Here is a 19,636-nt window from a genome sequence, read left to right as displayed (position 1 = left end):
GGCCTCTGAATTAGTCAAAATAGGAAAGCGGTATTACAGTCCTGCTGTTGGGGAGACAAGATGTGTGCATTGCTTGCGCAGGGCTGACTGGAAGTCTTCATTTTTCTCGTAAATGGATGATTGTCTTCCTTGACTAGATCTGATCTGGTATTTTACTGTAAGTTTAGAAACTTAGTAAATTAATTTATTTATTTATTTATTTATTTATTTATATTTTTAAATTTTTTTTACTGAGTTGAAAGGAGTAGTGCTAAGACCTGAACTCTGGCTGGGCTGTTCTTTACAAACTCTTGATCTTCCCCCCGGACCCATCATCCATAAGATGGTTTCCAGTGTATCTTGTTTGATATCTTGGGGCTGGAGCTGGAGAATTTGGAGGGCATGATGTGGTAGGAGGCAGGGAAAGAATGGCACCAAGAATAATTCAGGAGATTGACCTGGCTTCTATATTCCAACTGTAATTCGTGGACCACTGACATATTGATCCAATGTCCCTTTCATGCTGGAGCAGCCTTGAACCATCTCTCCTCCCTTTTTATCTTATTAGTTTGGAGCTGATAGAAGAAAAATTTCTGCTGTCGTCCTCCCTCGACCGCACCGTGTGCCTGTGGAGCAGGGATGGCGAGTACATAGGTATGGAACATCCACCCGGCTGCTGCCTCAGTCCCAGTTCAGGGCTTCTGATGTAGCCTCTGTGGAGTCATGAATTCTCTGAGGCCAAGTGTATTAGTCAGCTCAAGCTGCCTAACAAATACCATCCATTGGGCGACTGAAACAATAGACATTTATTTCTCACATGAGAACAGTTCTGGAGACTGGAAGTCTGGGATCAGGTGCTAGCATGGTTGGGTTCTGGAGAGGGCTCTCTTTCTGGCTTGCAGAGGGCCATCTTCTTGTATCCTCACATGGCAGAGAGACTGCTCTGGTATCTCTTCCTATCAGATCCCCCTCAGATCAGGGTTCTGCCCTTATGACCTCATTTTCACCTTCACTACTTCCATAAGGCTTTATCTCCAAATGTAGTCACATTGTGGGTTAGGGCTTTAACATGTGAGTTTTAGGGGAAAACAAAATTCAGTCTATACCTTAAAGTTAGCTTACTTTCACAAAAATTAGCAAAATCAAAGACATTTAAACATCGAGAAATCAGCTAGACTGAACTCGGTGAGTTTGGTAAGGAACCATGTTATCATGGGGTCATGTCTCGATAGGAACAATTCAGGACTGGGGGAGCTGTGCACGCCTAGTTGGAGTAGGCTAAAGTAATGAGATTAACCCGACTTACTGTGTACAGAGACTCTATACCTGTTTCAGCAGGTCATCTTGTTTCCCTAACTGATATTCCTTGAAGCAAGTGCTAAAACTCGTTAGAATTTATCCTGTAAGTCCTGAGATATTACTGAGTAGATTAAGCATCCATGTGTTGCATTTGGTAGGAGGCATACCAGGCTCGAGTCTCCAGAGCCAGCCGCCCTGGAATTCTTCCTTACGGAACTACAGAAGCAGAACTAAATTTGATTAGGTTGACCTAGCAATCTTAGCAGTAAGCTTTGCTCCGATTAGAAGACAGGTTAGCTCCAGCCCTATGCTTGTCTCTATTCTTCCAGGAACCTTTGGGCAGCAGCATAACCTCTGGGATATTTTCACTCCTGCCTCCTGGAGCCACCCTAGAGTGCCGGATGAAATTTTGACCGATCCCCAGAGCATGCCTGCTCACCCGGTGCTGGAAGGGGATGTGGCTGCTATGCACACAGGAAAGGGGGAGCAAGACAACGTGGTGGCGGAAAAGGCTAAGGTTGGTCCTGGCACATCCAATTCACATTTTTGCATTTTGGAATTTTGTGGCTTCCAGGCAGATCAGCATGGAATAAAAACTGCATCCTGAAAGAGTCAAGGAATGACCCAGAGAACCAAGTAAATATGGAGATTCAAAGTGTGTCCCTAGATCATGTTACTGACCAGAGCTGGGGGGGGGGGGTAGGGGTTGGTCCGTCTGTGGGAGTGGTTGAAGCTCATCTCCCAGTGTCACTTGACTTTGTCCTCCTTTTGACCAACAAAAAGGCAGTGACCATCCATGGCCTCGGAAAGTAAGGAGACTCACCATTATGCTCAGCCCCGCTGTCACATCTGAGAACGACAGACACTGAAAATTCAGCCCACTGCACACACTCCCCATTAAGAAATAAACACAAAGGCTTGGCTTTTTAACAAGTGAAAGGGCGAAATGATCGGGTTAGTGCCCTAGTCTATGAAAGTCAAAATTGGAGCAAGAGATTTTGAGAGGGGCTCTGGTAGATGCAGTCTTGATTTAGAGCTTAGTGAAATATATGGATTTCCAAGAAATGCTTGCCCTTTAATAAATTGAAAAGAAGGTCATTTCATGAGCTATTGCTCGCTGGTTATGTTACAACTGAAAGCAGAACACCTGCTCTGCCAGCAAAATAATGTGTCTCAGGTTTTTCCTCGGCAGCCTCCTAGAATACTGATCACACAGCATCACTGACTTTTGTGGAGAGCCCCAAACATGTTCAAAATAGGAAATAGAGGGACCGGGCAAGCATAGATCAAGAAAACCTTCCGTCTTGTCAGAGGCCTCTCACATTTCCACGATCGTGTTCTCATAAGCATTCCCAAGGTTATAAAGAGGTACCGCGGTGGCTCGCAGGAGATCAGAATGTGTCAACCCAGCACTATCGGCCTATTTAGAAATAGAGTAATTTCCACATGCATTTGATATAGAGCAAATAAATGAGTTCATTAATTTTGATAGACCTGCAATTTGGAAACAAAAGCACAGAGGGAGGTGGGAAGAGAGGAAGGCCAGGACGGGGAAATGTGCTGATGTGTGCAGAAGCCAGGCGGATGTTTGGCCAGAAGGCAGTCCTAGGGAGAAATTCCCACTGCAAGTCTAATGTAGGAACAGGAAGGAGGGAGCTAAGGGAGGGCAAAGCAGGAGGAAGAAGGAAGGGAGGGGAAGGAAGAGGCGGGGAGGGGCGGAAGGCTACTCAGTTCAACAAATCCAAATAGATAATTTACGTGACGTTTGTTCTTTGAGGGTGAGAGGGGGTGGGGCAGCGGACTCCAGGATTGACCTTGGTCTTATGTAGATAAATCTTTAGGTGCTTCTGTGTTTATTATTCTGTCCAATTTGACTGCTGGTACCACAGGAAACAGTTTGTAAATTCTTTCCGAGAGAAATACACTGGGGAAAAAAAGAAAAGAATCTGAGCTCTTATATAGTGCATTTGGGCCAGTCAGTGAAATTGCAGAATAAAGTGTTTGCGGCACTGTTTACAAGGTAGGGTCACCTGAGTTCTGATCTCAAGCTCACCTGCGTTGGGTGTGTGACCTTCAGCAATCCCTCCCATTAGTCTATGAAATGAGAGGGGGATTAGCTGATCTGTGAGTTTTGTTCCAGCCCTAAAAATGTTACGTTTCTCTGAATGTCTGTTTTGCAAAACCGAATGTGTTGATTGAATTCTGGGTGTCAGTAGCGATTCTTCTAGAATGCCAGCATAGCAAACACAACTACAACTAAAATAAGTCGATGGAATGCAGAAAATCATTCACCTGGAAAATATCACATATGAGGTTGTGGTTTGAAAACTGAGTAAAAGCTCAGGGGAACATGCTCTTGTTTTCTAACAGATTCAGCCAGCCTGGATCTTGTTCCAACATGGAAAATTCTTGTAACTGACAAGTTATCCCTGTTCCCCGTCACAGTGTGATCATGGGTTCCCATTCCCATAACTGTTCCTTCTTCTTCCAGCCTCAAAAGACCCCCAACCTTCGCTCTCCAGAAGACCCTATCTTCGAAGTTGAAATGAAAGAAGACATAGACCAATGGTATGCATTTCGCAACGGCAGGTCCACCTAACAGGAATAGGCAGGGGGAATTGATGCCCCCCCTGAAGTAAGGCAGGCTTTCCTGGCTGAGGCATCCCACGCCATTCTGTCATCAGCATGGGTCACTTGTCCCTAAGCCCCCAGCCTGTGACTATAACGAGGTCACTATTCTGATCTCATCAGTGTGATGTCCTACCTGCATGACCGGACATTCTGAGCCCCAGTTTTGTCTAACCATTCCAGGTGGTTAAGGGCCACCTGTTGGGTTCTTCACCTTGAGCTCCATGGCTGACGTTGCTGCCCTCAAGGCCACGTGACGCACTATCCCATCACTGTTCCTCTTGCAGCCGCTCTGACCTCCTGAGGCCATGGGGTTGGGGGCAGACACTGGGGGCCCAAAGCTCAGATAACATGGGGTACCACAAAGGCCCTGTGTGCCCTCCAGTCTCCCTGCACCTGGATGTGGCTGGGTTCTGCAGAGAAGTAGGATGAACGAAAGCCTCTCTCCAGTTCTGCGAGGTGTTTTGTTCCCCAACCCCGTACCAGCCTTCATGGGCCCCAATCCCCAAGAGGCCTGAAAACAGCCCCTTCAGTGTCATCTGCTGCTCCTTGCATCATGGGATTTAGGTCTAGGCCGTGGGGCTGCATGAGTGATGACACCATTCTGACTTGTCCATTTCCTTGGTACAGTTGGTCCTTGTCATCAGGAGCCCAGGCCCCTCCTTCAAACTTCTGCTCAGTGTCCTAGCTCTGGTTTCTGTCTTCACTGTCACCTTATGGTACAAACAGCTGCCAGGGACCCCCACCTTCCAGACAGTGTGAAGAAACAGGAGCATGGAAGTCCAGGACAGAAGGGAGGCACATCCCCGTCAGATCGGCTCCCTTTATGGACTTTTCCAGGGGGTCCTGCACACTTCTGCTTACATCCTATTGGCCAGAATTTAGTCACACAGGCCACATCTAGCTGCAAGAGAAGTTCAGAGTTCTGTAACCAAGGAGGAAAGCAACAAAGGATTTTTGGTAGGTGACTAGCAATCTCTGTTCCAGTGGGTCAAATAGTAAGATGTTTCAGATGCTCTTGAAATCGGAGGACATCACACATGGAAACCCCACCGTGTGTACCGTGCCAGAAAAAGGCTGACAGTCATGAATCTAAAGTTTGGTCTGGGAGACTATTTGGCTCGTTAGAAAATGACATGGACTAGGGTTAGAGTTACAGGTCTGTCTTTGAAAACAGTGTGACCTCAGGCCAGTCATTTACACTTCCTGTTGGTACACCTGGTGATCTGCCAGGTGGCTGCACTCTAAGGAGACGGTGAGCATGCCGGGGTGTCGGTCTGGAGACAGAAAGGGAGAGGGCTCCTCTGTCCACAGACACCTGGGGTTTGATAGCACCAGCATCTCCATCATTGTAATCATGGGCAGCAGCGGAATCAACGTCATTCTTTAAACACCTCTGCAGAACCAGCGTGGGTTTAGTTGCCTCTCCTCAGAGTGTTAGTCTGCTCAAGTGCTGTAACAAAACACAACTGGGTGGCCTACACAACACACATTTATTCTTAGAGTTCTGGAGGCTGGGAAGTCTGAGATCAAGGTTCTGGACAACTCAGTTCCAGGTGAGGTCCTTCTCACTATGTCCTCATGGGGTGAAACAAGGACCATCTCTCTTCCTCTTCTTCTAAAGACACTAATGCTATCCTAAGGGTCCCACCTCATGACCTTATCAACCCTAATTACCTTCCAAAGACCCCATCTCCAAGTAGCATCACACTGGGGGTTAGGGCGCTAACATCTGAGTTTTGAGGGGCACCATTCTGTCCATCACCAGAGATGGCTGGGGGTGTGAGGTGGGGCAAGGCTGCAAAACAACAGGAACCAACAGCGGGAGGCAGCTGTGGGAAGACGCCATCACACCCGTTAGGTCCACTCCAAGTGGGGCAGCGTGAATGTCGCCTCTGGACTCAGCACCAATTCTCTACCACTGAACAGCCACGAGAGTGGAACATGAAGGGGGAGCTGTGAGCAGTGAAGAGAAGAGGTCAGAGTCGAGCTGCTTAGAGAGTCCCAACCAGGAAAGGAACCAGTGGAAATACTCTACCCCGACTGGATAGACACCAGTTTGTTGGGCTACTTAAAAATATATGTTTTTTTAAGGCAGGGAACCCATGTACATCTAGTAAATGTTTTATTTCAATTTGCAACAGTAACATTCGTTCCCCAATCTTTGAATGCTGGGCCAAGACTCTTTCTTCAACTAAGAGACAAGTTCAGCACAGTCTTCCATAAATATATTATGTACGAATTTCAGTTTCTGCTCTTTTTAAGTAGAGCAAGAACTGAAAGATATTTGCAAAGCAACATGAGCACAGTAGCCTCCTAGATTTTTAGAATTTTCCCCACACTTTAAAAGTCATCCCATCTATCCTCAATTCAATATCACCTTTCATCTGGTCTTTCCAAAGAATTCATCTTAGTTTTCACAAGTTTTTTCACCCTAACTTCATTAATTTTCATATCATGTAAGTTGATTTATAACCACAATCAAATGCACCACTGGCATCACTAGGCTTGGGAACAAATGCAGTGGGTCCTTGTTACGCATACAACTCAACCTGCAACCATTGGGAACAGGCGTGTCATCTGCCAGCCATGACCGCTGGGAAGCTGCGGGCATCAAGCAGGGTGTTTACAGAGTCAGTCAATCCATCAGTTCAGTTTGGAGGGCGTCTGCCACATGTGATCCTTTGAGTAGCAAGAATCAAAACAAATCAAACTGATGCTTTTCCTGGACAGCTTGGCTGTAGCACTGAGGACAAGAAGAAAAGATGGGCGGGAAGGAGGAGATGACCCTGTGGTTGGTCTGCCCCTACTGGTTTTACGGATAGCTTATCTACTTTCTCTCGGGGGGGCCCGGGCTTCTCCAATAGCACTCACATTATCCAACACCAAACAGTGCTGAGCATCTTCCAGGCCCCCTCTGATATTTAGGTGGGATTTACTAAATTATTTTGTTTCGTTCTCACGGTGTACTGTGTGTTATCTACACTTACAGATAAGGAAACTGAGGCTTAGGAGTTTGCCCAAAGTCAAACCACTGGTCAGTGGCCACTGCTCTGTGAAAGGACCGTGCCTCAGAGAAGGGCTTCCATATGAGCATAGAAAGGAAGTTGTAGTTTTGTTTTGTTTTGTTTGATCGATCGATCGATTGATTGATTGATTTGAGGCGGTGGGGAGGGGCAGAGGGAGAAGGAGAGAGAATCGTCAAGCAGATGCTCCACTGAGCGTGGAGTCCGAGGCAGGGCTTGATCTCAAGACGCTGAGATCATGACCTGAGCTGAAACCAAGGGTCGGATGCTTAACCAACTGAGCCACCCAGGCGCCCCAGGGAGGTGGAGCTTTATAAAGCTCCAGATACGAAGTAGAAGCTGTTGGCAATGGGCAGGTTATCGTGGAATCAAGCACCCTCCCCCAAATGCAGGCCCAAGTGAGGGCGCTAGTGCTAACTAGCTGGGGTTCACTTACACAGAAAGGGGTGAACAAGTGGCCAGGAGCAGGTGCTTTCCAGGCTGTGCAGGGTGAAGCGAGGCTGGGAGAGGCAGACTGGAAAGAGACCGGGTACCAGGGAGGCGAGCGGCTGACCCAGCGGCCGTGCATGGAGCAGAGGGAGGGAGAGGATACACTTGGACTCCCAGAGACACGGAGAGGGTGCTGACTGAGGCCGTGGAAACCTATAAACAGACAGAGAATAGCACCACAGAGACAAACTGTGCTCTAGTAAAGAGTAGTCAAGTATGTCAACTATCCCTGATAGATCTGGAACATTCAGGCTTGGTCTCGAGGTTTTCGTGGGAAATTGTCCATGAATACTTCCAGGGAGTTTATTCAGCATTCATGCTACACTGTTTTTTGAGCACCACTCTCTGCTGGGCATGGTGGGAATAGGGAGAGTCTGTGACCCAAAGGAGTGCACACTCGGGGCAGCAGGGGGTCCCCAGGCTCCACCCCTTCACGGCTTGGCTGCCCCCCCCCCCCCGACAGCTCAGGTGCAAATCATCATGGAAACAGTAGTGTGGGCTTCCTGGAAGAATGGAATACCTACCCAGGCCTGAAAGTTGAATAGGACATAGCCCTTTAGAAGGGCACTTTTAGAAAAGGCAGCGTGGCTGCAGCACGGATGGACCGTGAGGACATTAAGGTAGGTGAAAGAAGCCAGACGCAAAAGGACAAGTACTGCAGGACTCCACTTACAGGACAACTGGGAGTAGTCAGATTCAGAGAGACAGAGAGGTGATTGCCAGGGGCTGGGGGAAGAGGGGAATAGGGAGTCATCGTGTAATGGGGATAGAGTTTCCATTTTACAAGAAGCAAAGAGTTCCAGACATGAATGGTGGTGATGGCTACACAGCAGTGTGAATGGTCTTCATGTCACCGAGCTGCACTGTAGTTCGCAATGGCTAAGATGGTACATTGCAAGTTATGCGAATCTTACCACAATTAAAAGTTAAAGGGAGTGAGGAGGGAGGGAGAGAGGGAAGGGAAGGGAGAGGGGAGCATGAGGCAAGGCCCAAGGCAAGAGAGAAAGGTGGAGGAGTTCCGGGGAGTGCGAGAAGCTCCGTGTGCCCGCTGGGGTGGTCCGGGGTGGGGGGAGGCAACAGTGGCAAGGACTTGACTATGAAAGGAAGGATTCTGAGGGGTGGGAGTAGATGGCTATCCAAGGTGTTGAGAAATAAACAAGAGGGAGATTAGCTGATGATGGAGGGTCGAGTAGAAGAGACCAACATGCACATGTTTCTGCTAACAGAAGCCGTGTGCTGATGGGAAGGACCACCGTGCTGAGCTGGGGGCTTGTGTTTCAGCAGGAGGCAGCAGGTGCCCGAGGAATCCGCCCACTCACCTGGTTCTTTTCCTCCAGGCTGCTGCTGCACCGGAACCAGCCTTCCGGGAGAACGTGTGAGCTGGGGTGGCCCAGCATCTACCAGACCCTCCAGTGCCACGAGGTTGCCTGCGTGTCCACTGTAGTGAAGAAGCCAGACTTGTCTATTATTGGCTCAGATTTGTTTAATCACAATTGTCTCGTGCCGGAAAAAGAAGGAAGTGAGGTTGCCCTGAAGGAGCACTGATCACATAGCAGTTTCCATGTCTGGACTCTGAAGGGACCAGGTTGCTATTTTCTTGGCAAATTCTTTTTCCCCAGTTAACCCAGATGTCTGAGTGAGAGTCCGCTTTGCCCAACAGGGGCAATGAAGAACAGAGCAAGCAAGGATTCCAGCCAATGTGGGCTTCCTCCCAAAGCAATTAGAGCTTGAGTTGAAGCAACAGAGTTGAATTCGAGGTTTTCCTTCCTTGGAAGCCATGATTTCTCTAAGTGAAGACAGGGCAGAACTGATGGCCTGCAGCTCCCCCACACCCCAAGTATCACCACCAGCCACCACCTGCACATGGGATGGGACAGTGGCCAGGAAAGGGAGGCTGTTGGTAAAAAAAAAACAACTGTGCCGGACAAGGCTCAGTTAAGAGCTGGAAGGTATTATCTCCTTTATTCCTAATAACACCCTTATGAGTAGATTCTGTTAGTGTCCCATTTCACCAACAAGGACACTGAGGCTCTAGGAGGTTAGATGACTGGCCGATGGCTGTCTGTTAAATAAATGGCACAAGAAAAGCCAGAGCCCACAGTCCTAACTACCAATAATTTGGACTGAGTAGAGAAAAGCAGCGTCTGGGAATAAAATCAGAAGGCCAATTGCCCTCTCCTTTCCAAGCGTGGTCCTAGAGCAGCCATTCTGAAGCTATCGGCCCTCTCAGAGATCCCGACAGTGGGAGAGAAAGAATAACAGGCAGCTGCCAGTTACAGCGCACTTGCTATGCCAATCTCTTCAGGGGCATCATTTCACCTTGAAGCAGCCGAAGGAAGGTGCATCCCTGCTTTATAGATGAGAAAACTGGTCCTCAGAGAGATTATGGGGTTTTTGCACAAAGTCACACAAGCCCAACTCTTCAAACTTCAAACCTTAGTTTGGCTCTGGTCACTGGGCTATCAATCTCTACCCTTAATTCAAAGCCATCATTTTGCAAATGAGGACAGTACGGTGCAGAGTCCATGACTGCAAACACAGGAAGTCTCTTGACCCCGCAGTCCAGTACTTTCTAGTTCCCACTCACCTTTGGTGGTCAGCCCATGAGCAGTAGCTTTCTCAGAAGGGCAAGAGGGGTACTGTCTTGGCCATCCCCACGTCCCCAGAGGGCAAAGAGTCTACAGGACTGAGGACACGTGTCCTGCTTCTGGACCATGCTGCAGGTCCTGGGACCTGGAAATCTCAAGTCCAGACGGCCCTGAATCCATGTCCAGAGCCACGCCGTGTCCTCTGTGATTTGTCCGTCCCTGGAGAGACCACGCAGTCCCAGGCCAGCAGGGCAGCAAAGAGGGCGGGTATTTGCTGGGGTGCAGACACACAGTGGACATCCTGACAGGGGGTGCCCGTATATGTCCCTCATGGTGCAGGAAGAAGCTAAGGGTGGAGGGAGCAAGAGGGTGAGCTGGGGGCTGGGAACCAGCGGCTGCCCTCCCTGCATTGCCACGTCACCATGGAACTATGAGGACTCCAAAAATTCTACATTCCTCCTGGCCTTCTGGGGCCTTCTGAGTGGCCAAGGTAGGAGGAGAGAACACTCACCATCTGTTAACATTTTACTGAACACTCTGTTAACTTGATATTTAATTTTTTAAAAAAGATTTTATTTATTTATTCGACAGAGATAGAGACAGCCAGCAAGAGAGGGAACACAAGCAGGGGGAGTGGGAGAAGAAGAAGCAGGTTTCCAGCGGAGGAGCCTAATGTGGGGCTCGATCCCATAACGCCGGGATCACACCCTGAGCCAAAGGCAGACGCTTAACCGCTGTGCCACCCAGGCGCCCCTTGATATTTAATTTTAAAGACTGAACCTCCATTTGTACTCTTGCCCTGGCCCCTCAAATATCAGGGGCGAGCCTGCCGCTATTTCCCTTTCTCTTCTCAGAGTCTTCTTGTCCCACACACCCCAAGGCCCCCGTGGCCTTATTCCCTGTTCCGCCCTTGCCAGGAATGTTGGATCCTCACTGAGCTCTTTCTAGGAGCCCCCCTCCGCCCCCCACCATGAGGGGCATTCCACAGGTTTCTGTGTTTTCGGCAGCTCCAGGGCAGTTGCTGCTCTGCTTTCTGGTTAAGTTGCCTGCTTGTTCCCCATGATTTTTCTGACCCAGCCACGCAGGAACCCAGGCCTCAGTACCTCCAGCTGACACCGGTGGGAAACCCTCACATCAGTGAAGACTCCTGGTTACCTGCTGGGCAATCCAAGCTTAGGCAAAATGAGAAATGTATTGATTCATAGAATCCTGGGAAAAATGATGACCGAGGACTTAAAAACCCCATCAGGACTGACCTTCTATCCTCGTCCCCATGGTACTGTCTGTTCTCTCTTTCTCTGCAGACCAGTTCTGTCCACGTTGCAGGAAACATGGCCACAATAGTCTCTGGGTTTAATTTGTAGCTTTAATTCCACAGAGAGACTGACTTCAAGTTCTCTTGGGTTCCAAGTCTCAAATCCCTGGCAAAGGGACTTGCTGATGTATCTTGGGTCAGTGCTTACCTTGGCTCAAACCAAGTAAGGGCTGGTTCCTTTAGAAAGTAAAGGACTGGTTCCTTTAGAAATGGCTGCTCTCTTAGAGCCATGGTGATGCAAAGGCCCTGCTGTCCCCTGAAGAGGAGGGGGCTGGGTACACAAACAATCCTCTGCACGTCTCTGAAAGCTAGACAGTTGATTCCCACTGCTTCAGGCTATCAAACTATGCCTCTCTGCCTGCCTTTTCCTTCCCCTTCCCTTCCTCCCTTCCTCCCTCCTTCCTTCCCCTCTTCCTGACATGGGTTTAAATCCTGAGTTTTCTCCTTCCTACTGAATCCAGGCTCCAGAGGCACCGGCAGGACCTGCTCGCAGCTCTGTTACCAGCTTGCTGATGGGCCAGAGTGTATTATTACTCAATCCCTTAAGCCTTAATATCCTCAGCTGCTAAAAAGGGAAGGGGGAGCAGTTTGCTCCCCACACAGGTTTTGTCCTTCTGTTTCTGAATCTTTGAGCCTCCTAAGCAACCAACCTACCTTGGCCAGACCCCCTTTCCCACCCTACTTTATGTAAACCTTTAAAACACCGGATCTCTCCCTATTTTAATGAAGTACTCATTTTTAATCCTTTATTTTTGGACCATAACATTTAGAGTTTAATCCTCGGGGTTCTAGCCTGCCTACTTGGTACTATTTTAAATTGAGAGCTCTGCATTAATGCTGTTTTGCTGAGGGCAGTGTTCCCTCCATTAACTAATCCCTTGAGGAAATAATGTCATTATATGAAGTCAGCGGCCTTCTAAACAAAACCCATCTTATAAATCATGACAAGCAGGGTTCCAGATACCTCCAGGTGCTACTTCCTCTTGGTCTGGCCTTGTTGGAAGAAAATGGGGCAAAGCAGTGAAGAACATCGGACCTTTTTCTGACCCAGCTCTTCCTTCTGCCCCTTCCCACTCCACCTCTGCAGCCAGAATCCTGCTTTCTCACCTGCCCGCTGCCCAACACAGCAGGAGCAGGGACAAGTGCAGCCATTACCCGCAGGGCCTTGCAAAAATAAGTCTGGGAAATGTTGGATTAAAGACCGTTCAGCGGGTTTGTTTACCTCTGACCCCATCTGAAGCTAATCACCTCCCAAAGGCATCACCTCCTACCACCCCCACATGGCAGTTAGAGCTTCAGCATATGGATTTGGGGGTGTCACCAACACGCAGTCCATAACAGAGAGTAACTCGTTCAGGATCATAAGCAAGAAGGTGGCAAGAGCCACGTCTGGGACCGACGTCTCCGGATTCCTCCATCTGTCCTCTTTCCCTTGTACATAAAGGACAGCATGAGGCATCATGGACTACCAAGTGGGGAGAATGGCTGGGCAGCTGGTGGGAAGGATGAGACCGGATAGGATGTGAAATACTGATGATGCCCTGGCAATAACCCCTTCTACTGGTGAGAGCCCAGGGGGAGACATGCAACAAGGAGCAACAGAAGATGGAAGCAGGTGCCATTTTATTGCTAGTTGGGATGCCCAGTCGACCCTCGGTTGGACTGCTCCAGGAAGCTGAGCTGGGGCTTATGACAGCTCAGCGCCTGAGCAGGTCTTTCCTTCTCCTCTCCAAATCTTACCACTGGACTTTGGCGAGCTGAAGACTCTGGTGTGAGTTGACCCACCATGTGTGGTGAAGCCCAGTTGGGATCCCCATCTCTCACCAGTGGTATTTGAGTGATGGCACTGTCTTCTCTCCTCTGTTGGGGACAACCCAGAGTAGCGCCACTTGGCCAAGCCTTGGAGCACAATTTGTTTGCCTTCCTGGGAAGCTCTGGTAGAAAGCAGGGGCCCATCAAAGAGGAACCACAGTCTTTTCTCCACTCCAGGTGCTTGGGGGAGGCTGGCTACAGCTCCTAGATGCTTGACGGGCAGCCTCTGAGATTCAAGACAGGGGCAGGATCATTATTCTAGACCCTGGAAACCACTCTGTCCTACCTGAATCCTGACCATGCCCAGACCCCTCCCCGAGGTCAGCCTCTACCCTCCACCCCTCATACCACCCCCTGCCCTTTCTGATCAGGTTAAACCTGGGCCTCTTCTCTCCCCACCCTCAGTTCCAAGATCCCAAAGAGAATATTCTATAGTTCAGACGCTAGTCTGAAATAATTTGGCCAGTTTGATAGATCACGCCTGCCCCTCCCTCCCATTCTGAGACACACTTTCTAGCCTTCCCTTTCTCTTCTGCCTCCTGTTGTGGTGACGCTCATGAAGACAGATGTCATCTCCATGCCTCTTTTTGATCATCAGAGGTATTACTAAAGGCTTACAAATCTTAATTACTGGCTTAATATTCCTACCCAACAACAAAGCAAGCACATTTTATCTGGGAGATTTCTCTCTGGTGAAACACAGGAAAACATTGCAAGAAAGACAGGCACTATTTCTTCTTGTCCACTGTAGGGCAGAGTAGTGGGCTGAACAATGGCTGCCCAGACCTAGCAAGTTCTCATCCCCAGAACCCGTGAATGTGATCTTACTGGGAAGTGGGTCTTTGCAGATGTGATTAACCTCAGTATCATGACAGGGGGAGATGACCCTGGATTATTTGGGTGTGCCCTGAATGCCATCTCAAGTGTCCTTGTAAGAGAGGCAAAGGAGAGAACATGGGGGAAAGGTGACCATGGGGAGAAGGTGACATGAAAAAGAGAGATGAGGTCACACGCCAACGGACACTTGGAGCCACCAGAAGCTGGGATAGGAAAAGAGGGATGCTCCCCCCAGAGCCCTCAGTGAGAGGGGAACCCTGCCACCAACTTGATTTCAGACCTCTGGCCTCCCGACCCATGAGAGAGGAGCGAGGCATGGAGAGCAGTGAGTGCTACAGAGCTGCCAGAGGAGATGAGGCCCAAAAGGTCACTAGCCTTAGCCCCAGAAAGTTCACTGGTGATTTCTGAGAGCAGAGCAGTTGGAGTGAATGGATGTAAAGAAACGATTGACATGGTGTTTGCAGAACACCGCCCCCCCCCATGTAAACTTAGGAGAAGGAGCAGTAAACCAGAACCCTAAATCACTTCCAGTGCCTGCACGTCCTTGGTCCCACTGAGTAAACTGGCCCTGGAAATCAGAACCACCTGTTTCAGCCACTGTCATGGAGCCCAGAAAGAACCCCCAGGCGTCCTGGGTCCTCCCTTCTGTCTATCTGGTGTCACCCAGGTCTCGCCCCATTGCCTCCGCCTGTTTCCTACCTGGGACCCTTCCGAATCTCAACTGCAGCCAAGAACTGACTTTCCCCTCTTTCCCATGCGATCCAGAGTTTTAGCCAAGAGTGGATTTCAAACTCCATCCCTTACAGACACTGTCAAGTCTCATGACACAAAGATCTCTTTGGAATACCGGGCCGGAAATAGAAATCCACATGTGTCCAATCCTGCTTTTGGTTTGTCTCGTGGGGGCAGGGAGAGGGCATGCAGGGGGCAGGGGGCTGCCACTGGCCCCCGGAAACAAGTCTGCAGAGGGGTCTTGCAGGCCCTTGGGACCGACTCCAGGCTGAAGTCTACACAGATCATCATGTTCCTGACAGGGTGCATCATTTCTTACGGAAGTTAATAAATCCTCACTTCCTCGTAGGAGGAGAGGTCAGGCCAGTTTGGGCAACCAGGGAGAGCAGTCTGAGGCTATCCTCCTGTAGCTGTCTGGGGAAGCCGGGGCTTGTCGAAGAGGGTCCCTGAGACTGTGATCAGCCTCCCCTCAGAGAAGGGGTTGATGCGGAAATGTTGGAACAGGATTGTGGCTTCCCCTGGGGAGAAGGAGTGACTCCCAGGGACCCTGTGCGCCCCCTGCCCTGATTCCCCCAAAGGCCCCCCAACCACCCACCCTTCACCCTGGCTCCATGTATGGCCCATTTGTGCTTCTACACCCAGAGCTTGGGGCACGGCCTCCGCGCTAACTGGCAGTCTGTTTCGGCTCAGGCCTCCCCCCGAGTGCCGCACCGGCACCCCCCTGCTCACGGGCTCTCTGCCCGGGCTCTCGGCACAGTTCAAACGCAACACGCACACAGGTGACGTCAGCTCTCCTCACCTCCCCCCTATGCGGGCTCCATGTTGAGGAATGACGCCAAAGTCAGAGCCCTGGGACTCAGCCTGTCCCTGTCCCTGCCGTTCACTGGGAGCCCACAGCACACCAGGGAGGAGAGGCGCTGAAGTGACAGAGGAGCACTCTGAGGGCTCGGGGGAGGTGAGCCTTCTGGGGCAAACCACGGGCGCCGAGTTCAGAGAAGGGATCTGCGAACTGCTGGGTTATTCCTGATGATTCCCAGCGACAGGAAAGGCATAAGAACGGCCTGCTTCCCTCTCAGCATCCCAGCCCATCCTTACTGCGCACAACTTTGGACGGGCAGGGAGAGCTGGACTCCTGAGGCTGCCCTCCAAGCACGGAAGAATCACCTCCTGCCCACCTTCCTCCATGCCCCGCGAGGGTGCTGTGTGATGCTCTGGGCTGCGGAGAGCCCAGGGAACCCGGGTTAGGAGCTGGCAGACCCTGTGGCTCGCTGTGCCAAGCGTCCTGAGACGCGCTCCTCCTGCCACGTCGCCCAGGGCTTGAATGGAAGGTGATGCTCTTACAGAGCTCTCCTGTGGGCACAGTTTGGGCCCCAGGAGGGCGCCCATCACAAGTGCCCCCCCCGCCCTGACCCCTGGACACAGGTGCGGGTCAGCACGGTCTGCTGGGGGACTTCACACCCAGCCCAGGAAGCAGGCGTGCATCCAGGAGGCAGGGCAGACATCAGCAAGGACAGAGGAGAGGCGTGCCGGGCTCATGCCGTCCCGACGTTCTGGAAGCCCAGTCGCCCCAGGTTATTCCCACACTGGTTTTGCAGTGCTCTTTAATTACATGTAATCATTCTTCCTATAAATTCCCTCTTTGAACCAAAGTACTTGAAGTTGGGTGTCTCACACTTGACAGCTGAGAGACCTGACTAGTACAGCGAAGGCAGGGCTTCCTCCTGAGGACGCAGGGCTCACGACCGCGACACATCAGCCGTGAGCGGAAAATGTAGGGACCAATTGTGTGCAGGACGCCTGTGTCCCACTGAAACACAACGACTGTGAAGTGGAGATCTGCTAGTCTAGGTCTGACTTTGGTAGCCGTTAAGCAGTAGGGCTGTTTACTCTTGGATGTGTCTTATCTACTAATGGAAGAATGTTATGACCCTAATCACAAGATCACCCCCAAAGCTTTTATAAAGCTGCAGTTGATCTAAGTGAATACAAGTACTGTCTAATTATTTGACTAATAAAGAACTAGCTTCTAATTCCTCAGTAAAGCTCTCCTTAGGCAAAACATTTATGAATAGTATTGCTGTAAAATGTCCAACATTCTCAATCAAAACTTACTTTACACATTTAAAAAAGGGTTGGGCTGCTTATGATAACCAAAGGCAGTGTATAATCCTCGATTGCATCCTGGATCTAAAAAGTAGCTGTAAAGGACATTTAGGGGACAAGTGGTCCTGATAATGCTATTGAGCCAACAAGTGGTTCTTGGGTGTGGCATTGGACTTGTGGTTTGGGAGGAGGACAAGGTCCCTATTCTGAGAAGGTATGTGGGGAAGAGAGAGGTGAGTGTTGCCATGACTGTAATATTTTACTAACTTTTCTAAATAAAAAGGTAGGAGTACTTAAAAAAAAAACAATGCTACTCTGGTATTTGTTGTTTTAAGGGAAAGGGATATTATTAAGGTAACTCTTTCAGAGGTTTTTCTTTTGTTTTGTTTTAAGTAGGCTCCATGCCCAGCGTGGACCCTTCTATGGGGCTTGAACTCATGACTGTGAGATCAAGACCTGAACTGAGATCAAGAGCCAGATGCTTAACTGACTGAGCCACGCAGGCACACTCCTTTTTTAGATGTTTTTTTATGCTAGTAAACAGGAAAATTCACAAATCCTGACAGTCACCACTTTTTGGGAATTGGGAAAATATTGTTCTCTGCTTATGGACTATGAAGTCATGGTTCCCAAGAGCCATTTTTTGGCACCATCTGGCTTTTAAAACATTCCAAATCTGGAAGTGGTTAGCAAAGAGGTAGTCCTGGGCACCCAGCAATAATAAATGGGCTGAATTTCCGGTAACCCCACAGCAAGTGGTTAATTCGCTGAGCAGGAAGACAGGCATGCTTCGAGTGCCTGTGTCTATTTAAAAAGCCATGCTTTTTACAGAAAACATGAAAGGGAGGAAATTTAAAAATATTGCTGTGTTTGTGTGTGTGCAGTGATAGCAGTTGAGGAGTAAATAGTATATGCTGATGTTGGAGAAGAAAACTAGCAAAGAGGAAGTGACTCCCTCCTCTTGGTGTGGCAAGCCTTCTGGGCGCCCGCTCTGTGCCCCCATCACCAAACACTTCACGCGTCTAAATTCCTTTTGTCCTCACAACCACTTTGTAGAGGGAGAAACTGGGCTTACAGAGGAAATTGGCAGGTCACTGCCAAAGCCATGCTGACTGTAAAAAGTGGAGCCAGAATGGAAACTCCAGTATGCTTGACTTAGAAGCCATGCAAGCACTTAATTTATTATCCAGCACAATTCCCAACTGAGCCCGAGCCAGGACTGCGGATGGAGGGGATTGTTTCCCGATTCTCTCTACTTGGCTTGTTTGATTTTTAGTAATAAAAGACCAAAGTATCTAAAAGGAGCACATTTGTAGGAAATCTCTGGGATGGATGGAGTAGGCATATAACTATATGCAGAGGTTGTTGGGGTGAGGGGTGGTGATGATGCAGGGAAGGGCCCCCGAAGAGCACTGGAGCAAATAACTCTTACCATTCATTCAGTTGCCGGCACGGGGGTTCATTCTCAAGATGACTCAAACTTCAAGTGATGAAAACAGAAGCCAGTAAAGTAATGTACACAGACCTATGGAAAAGCGCAGCAACCATTTCACGTCAGTCCCCAAATTCCCCTAGTGCGAAGCGACAGGGGAGGTGTAAGGAAGTTGGGGAGCTATAAGTGAGAACTGAACATCCACAGCCCATGAGAAGAGGCTACATGCAGAAAAAGGTAAATGGATGAGCACATATCAGTTTACAGAACACAGTATCAATGCTGGGAAAATGAAACTTCAAATTCTTCGGGCTGAAGTATCAGTTATCACAGATGCTACACAAGCGGTCAGCAGCTCAGGAGTTCCTGACCTTGCACATTACACTCATCTGGGAACCGTGGGAAATCCTGACGCCCAGGTCCCATCCCAGACCAATTAAATCAGAACTTCTGCGTGTGGGTGTATTTTTTTTTTTTAAGCCCCTGAAACATTGTAAGTTGCAGCCAGTGTTGCAAATACTGTTTCTAGGCCAGAGTTTAAGGGAAAGGCAAGCTTGGTTTTTGTTTTTTGTTTTGTTTTTAAATGAACAATTGCAAAGCCTAATAAAAGCATGATCAACAATTGCAATTGTCTAACAGAACCGATACTCATCTCTTTTTGATACACTGATATTTTGCTTAATCCCCCGCCCCCTCTCCTTTTCTGTCTCTTGACCAGGGTTGAAAATACTGGATTAAGGGTCTGTGTGTGGTAAAGAAAAGTTCTGGTGTTTCATATAAGCATGAGTTTACAAAACCATATACAGCCTAGTGGGAAAAAAAACAGCAAATCGTAAGATCGTTGAATTCAACAGAGAATTTCAAAAAACAGATTCTGAATCCTCTCGTGAAGCATTTCCAAGGATGATACAAGTGTATTTTGACAGTGCTGATACACCCCAGTGCGTGCTACCCTCTCTCGCTCTACTGCCACAGAGAAAACACAGGCTTTGCAGTCAGTCAGATGTAAGTTCCGATCAACATTCCAACTTGGCCGGACTGTCTTCTGCCCCATTTCTCCACTTGAAAACCGGGAAGTACCCACCCCCTCAAAGGATTGTGAAGCCCGAGTAAGAGCACCTGGCAGAGCGCGGGGACACTCAGGGCTGGTTACGTCCCGCTTGCGAACCTTCTCTTTCCGTATGATTTTGAGGTTCAGTCACTTTCCCTAGAGTGGATCTCAAGGGGCAGGGGTCATTTTGGGTTGTCACAACAGGGGCATCTAGTGGCACCTAGTGGAGGAGGGATGCTGTTGAACATTATACAAGGCACAGGGCAACCCCCACGACACAGTATTACCCATTCCCCAGTGTCAGTGGCTCTGAGGTTGAGAAGCTCTGCCACCGAAGGGTGCACA

General features: G+C 49.3%; 1 protein-coding gene across 1 annotated transcript in view; it reads left to right on the top strand.

Annotated features, from left to right (window-relative positions):
• LOC113251005 (WD repeat-containing protein 49-like) overlaps positions 1–9,070 on the top strand; it is a 98,925-nt gene extending 89,855 nt beyond the window's left edge. The window contains 4 exon segments of the mRNA XM_057306790.1: positions 548–633; positions 1,608–1,795; positions 3,770–3,867; positions 8,759–9,070. Of these exon segments, the coding sequence (XP_057162773.1) occupies positions 548–633; positions 1,608–1,795; positions 3,770–3,867; positions 8,759–8,966 (580 nt within the window). The 3' untranslated portion in view covers positions 8,967–9,070.
• The last annotated feature ends 10,566 nt before the right edge of the window (positions 9,071–19,636 follow it).

This window comes from Ursus arctos, unplaced genomic scaffold, assembly GCF_023065955.2.
Source record: "Ursus arctos isolate Adak ecotype North America unplaced genomic scaffold, UrsArc2.0 scaffold_10, whole genome shotgun sequence".
NCBI classification, from domain to species: Eukaryota; Metazoa; Chordata; class Mammalia; order Carnivora; family Ursidae; genus Ursus; species Ursus arctos.
This window is presented reverse-complemented; position numbering and strand designations above follow the sequence as displayed.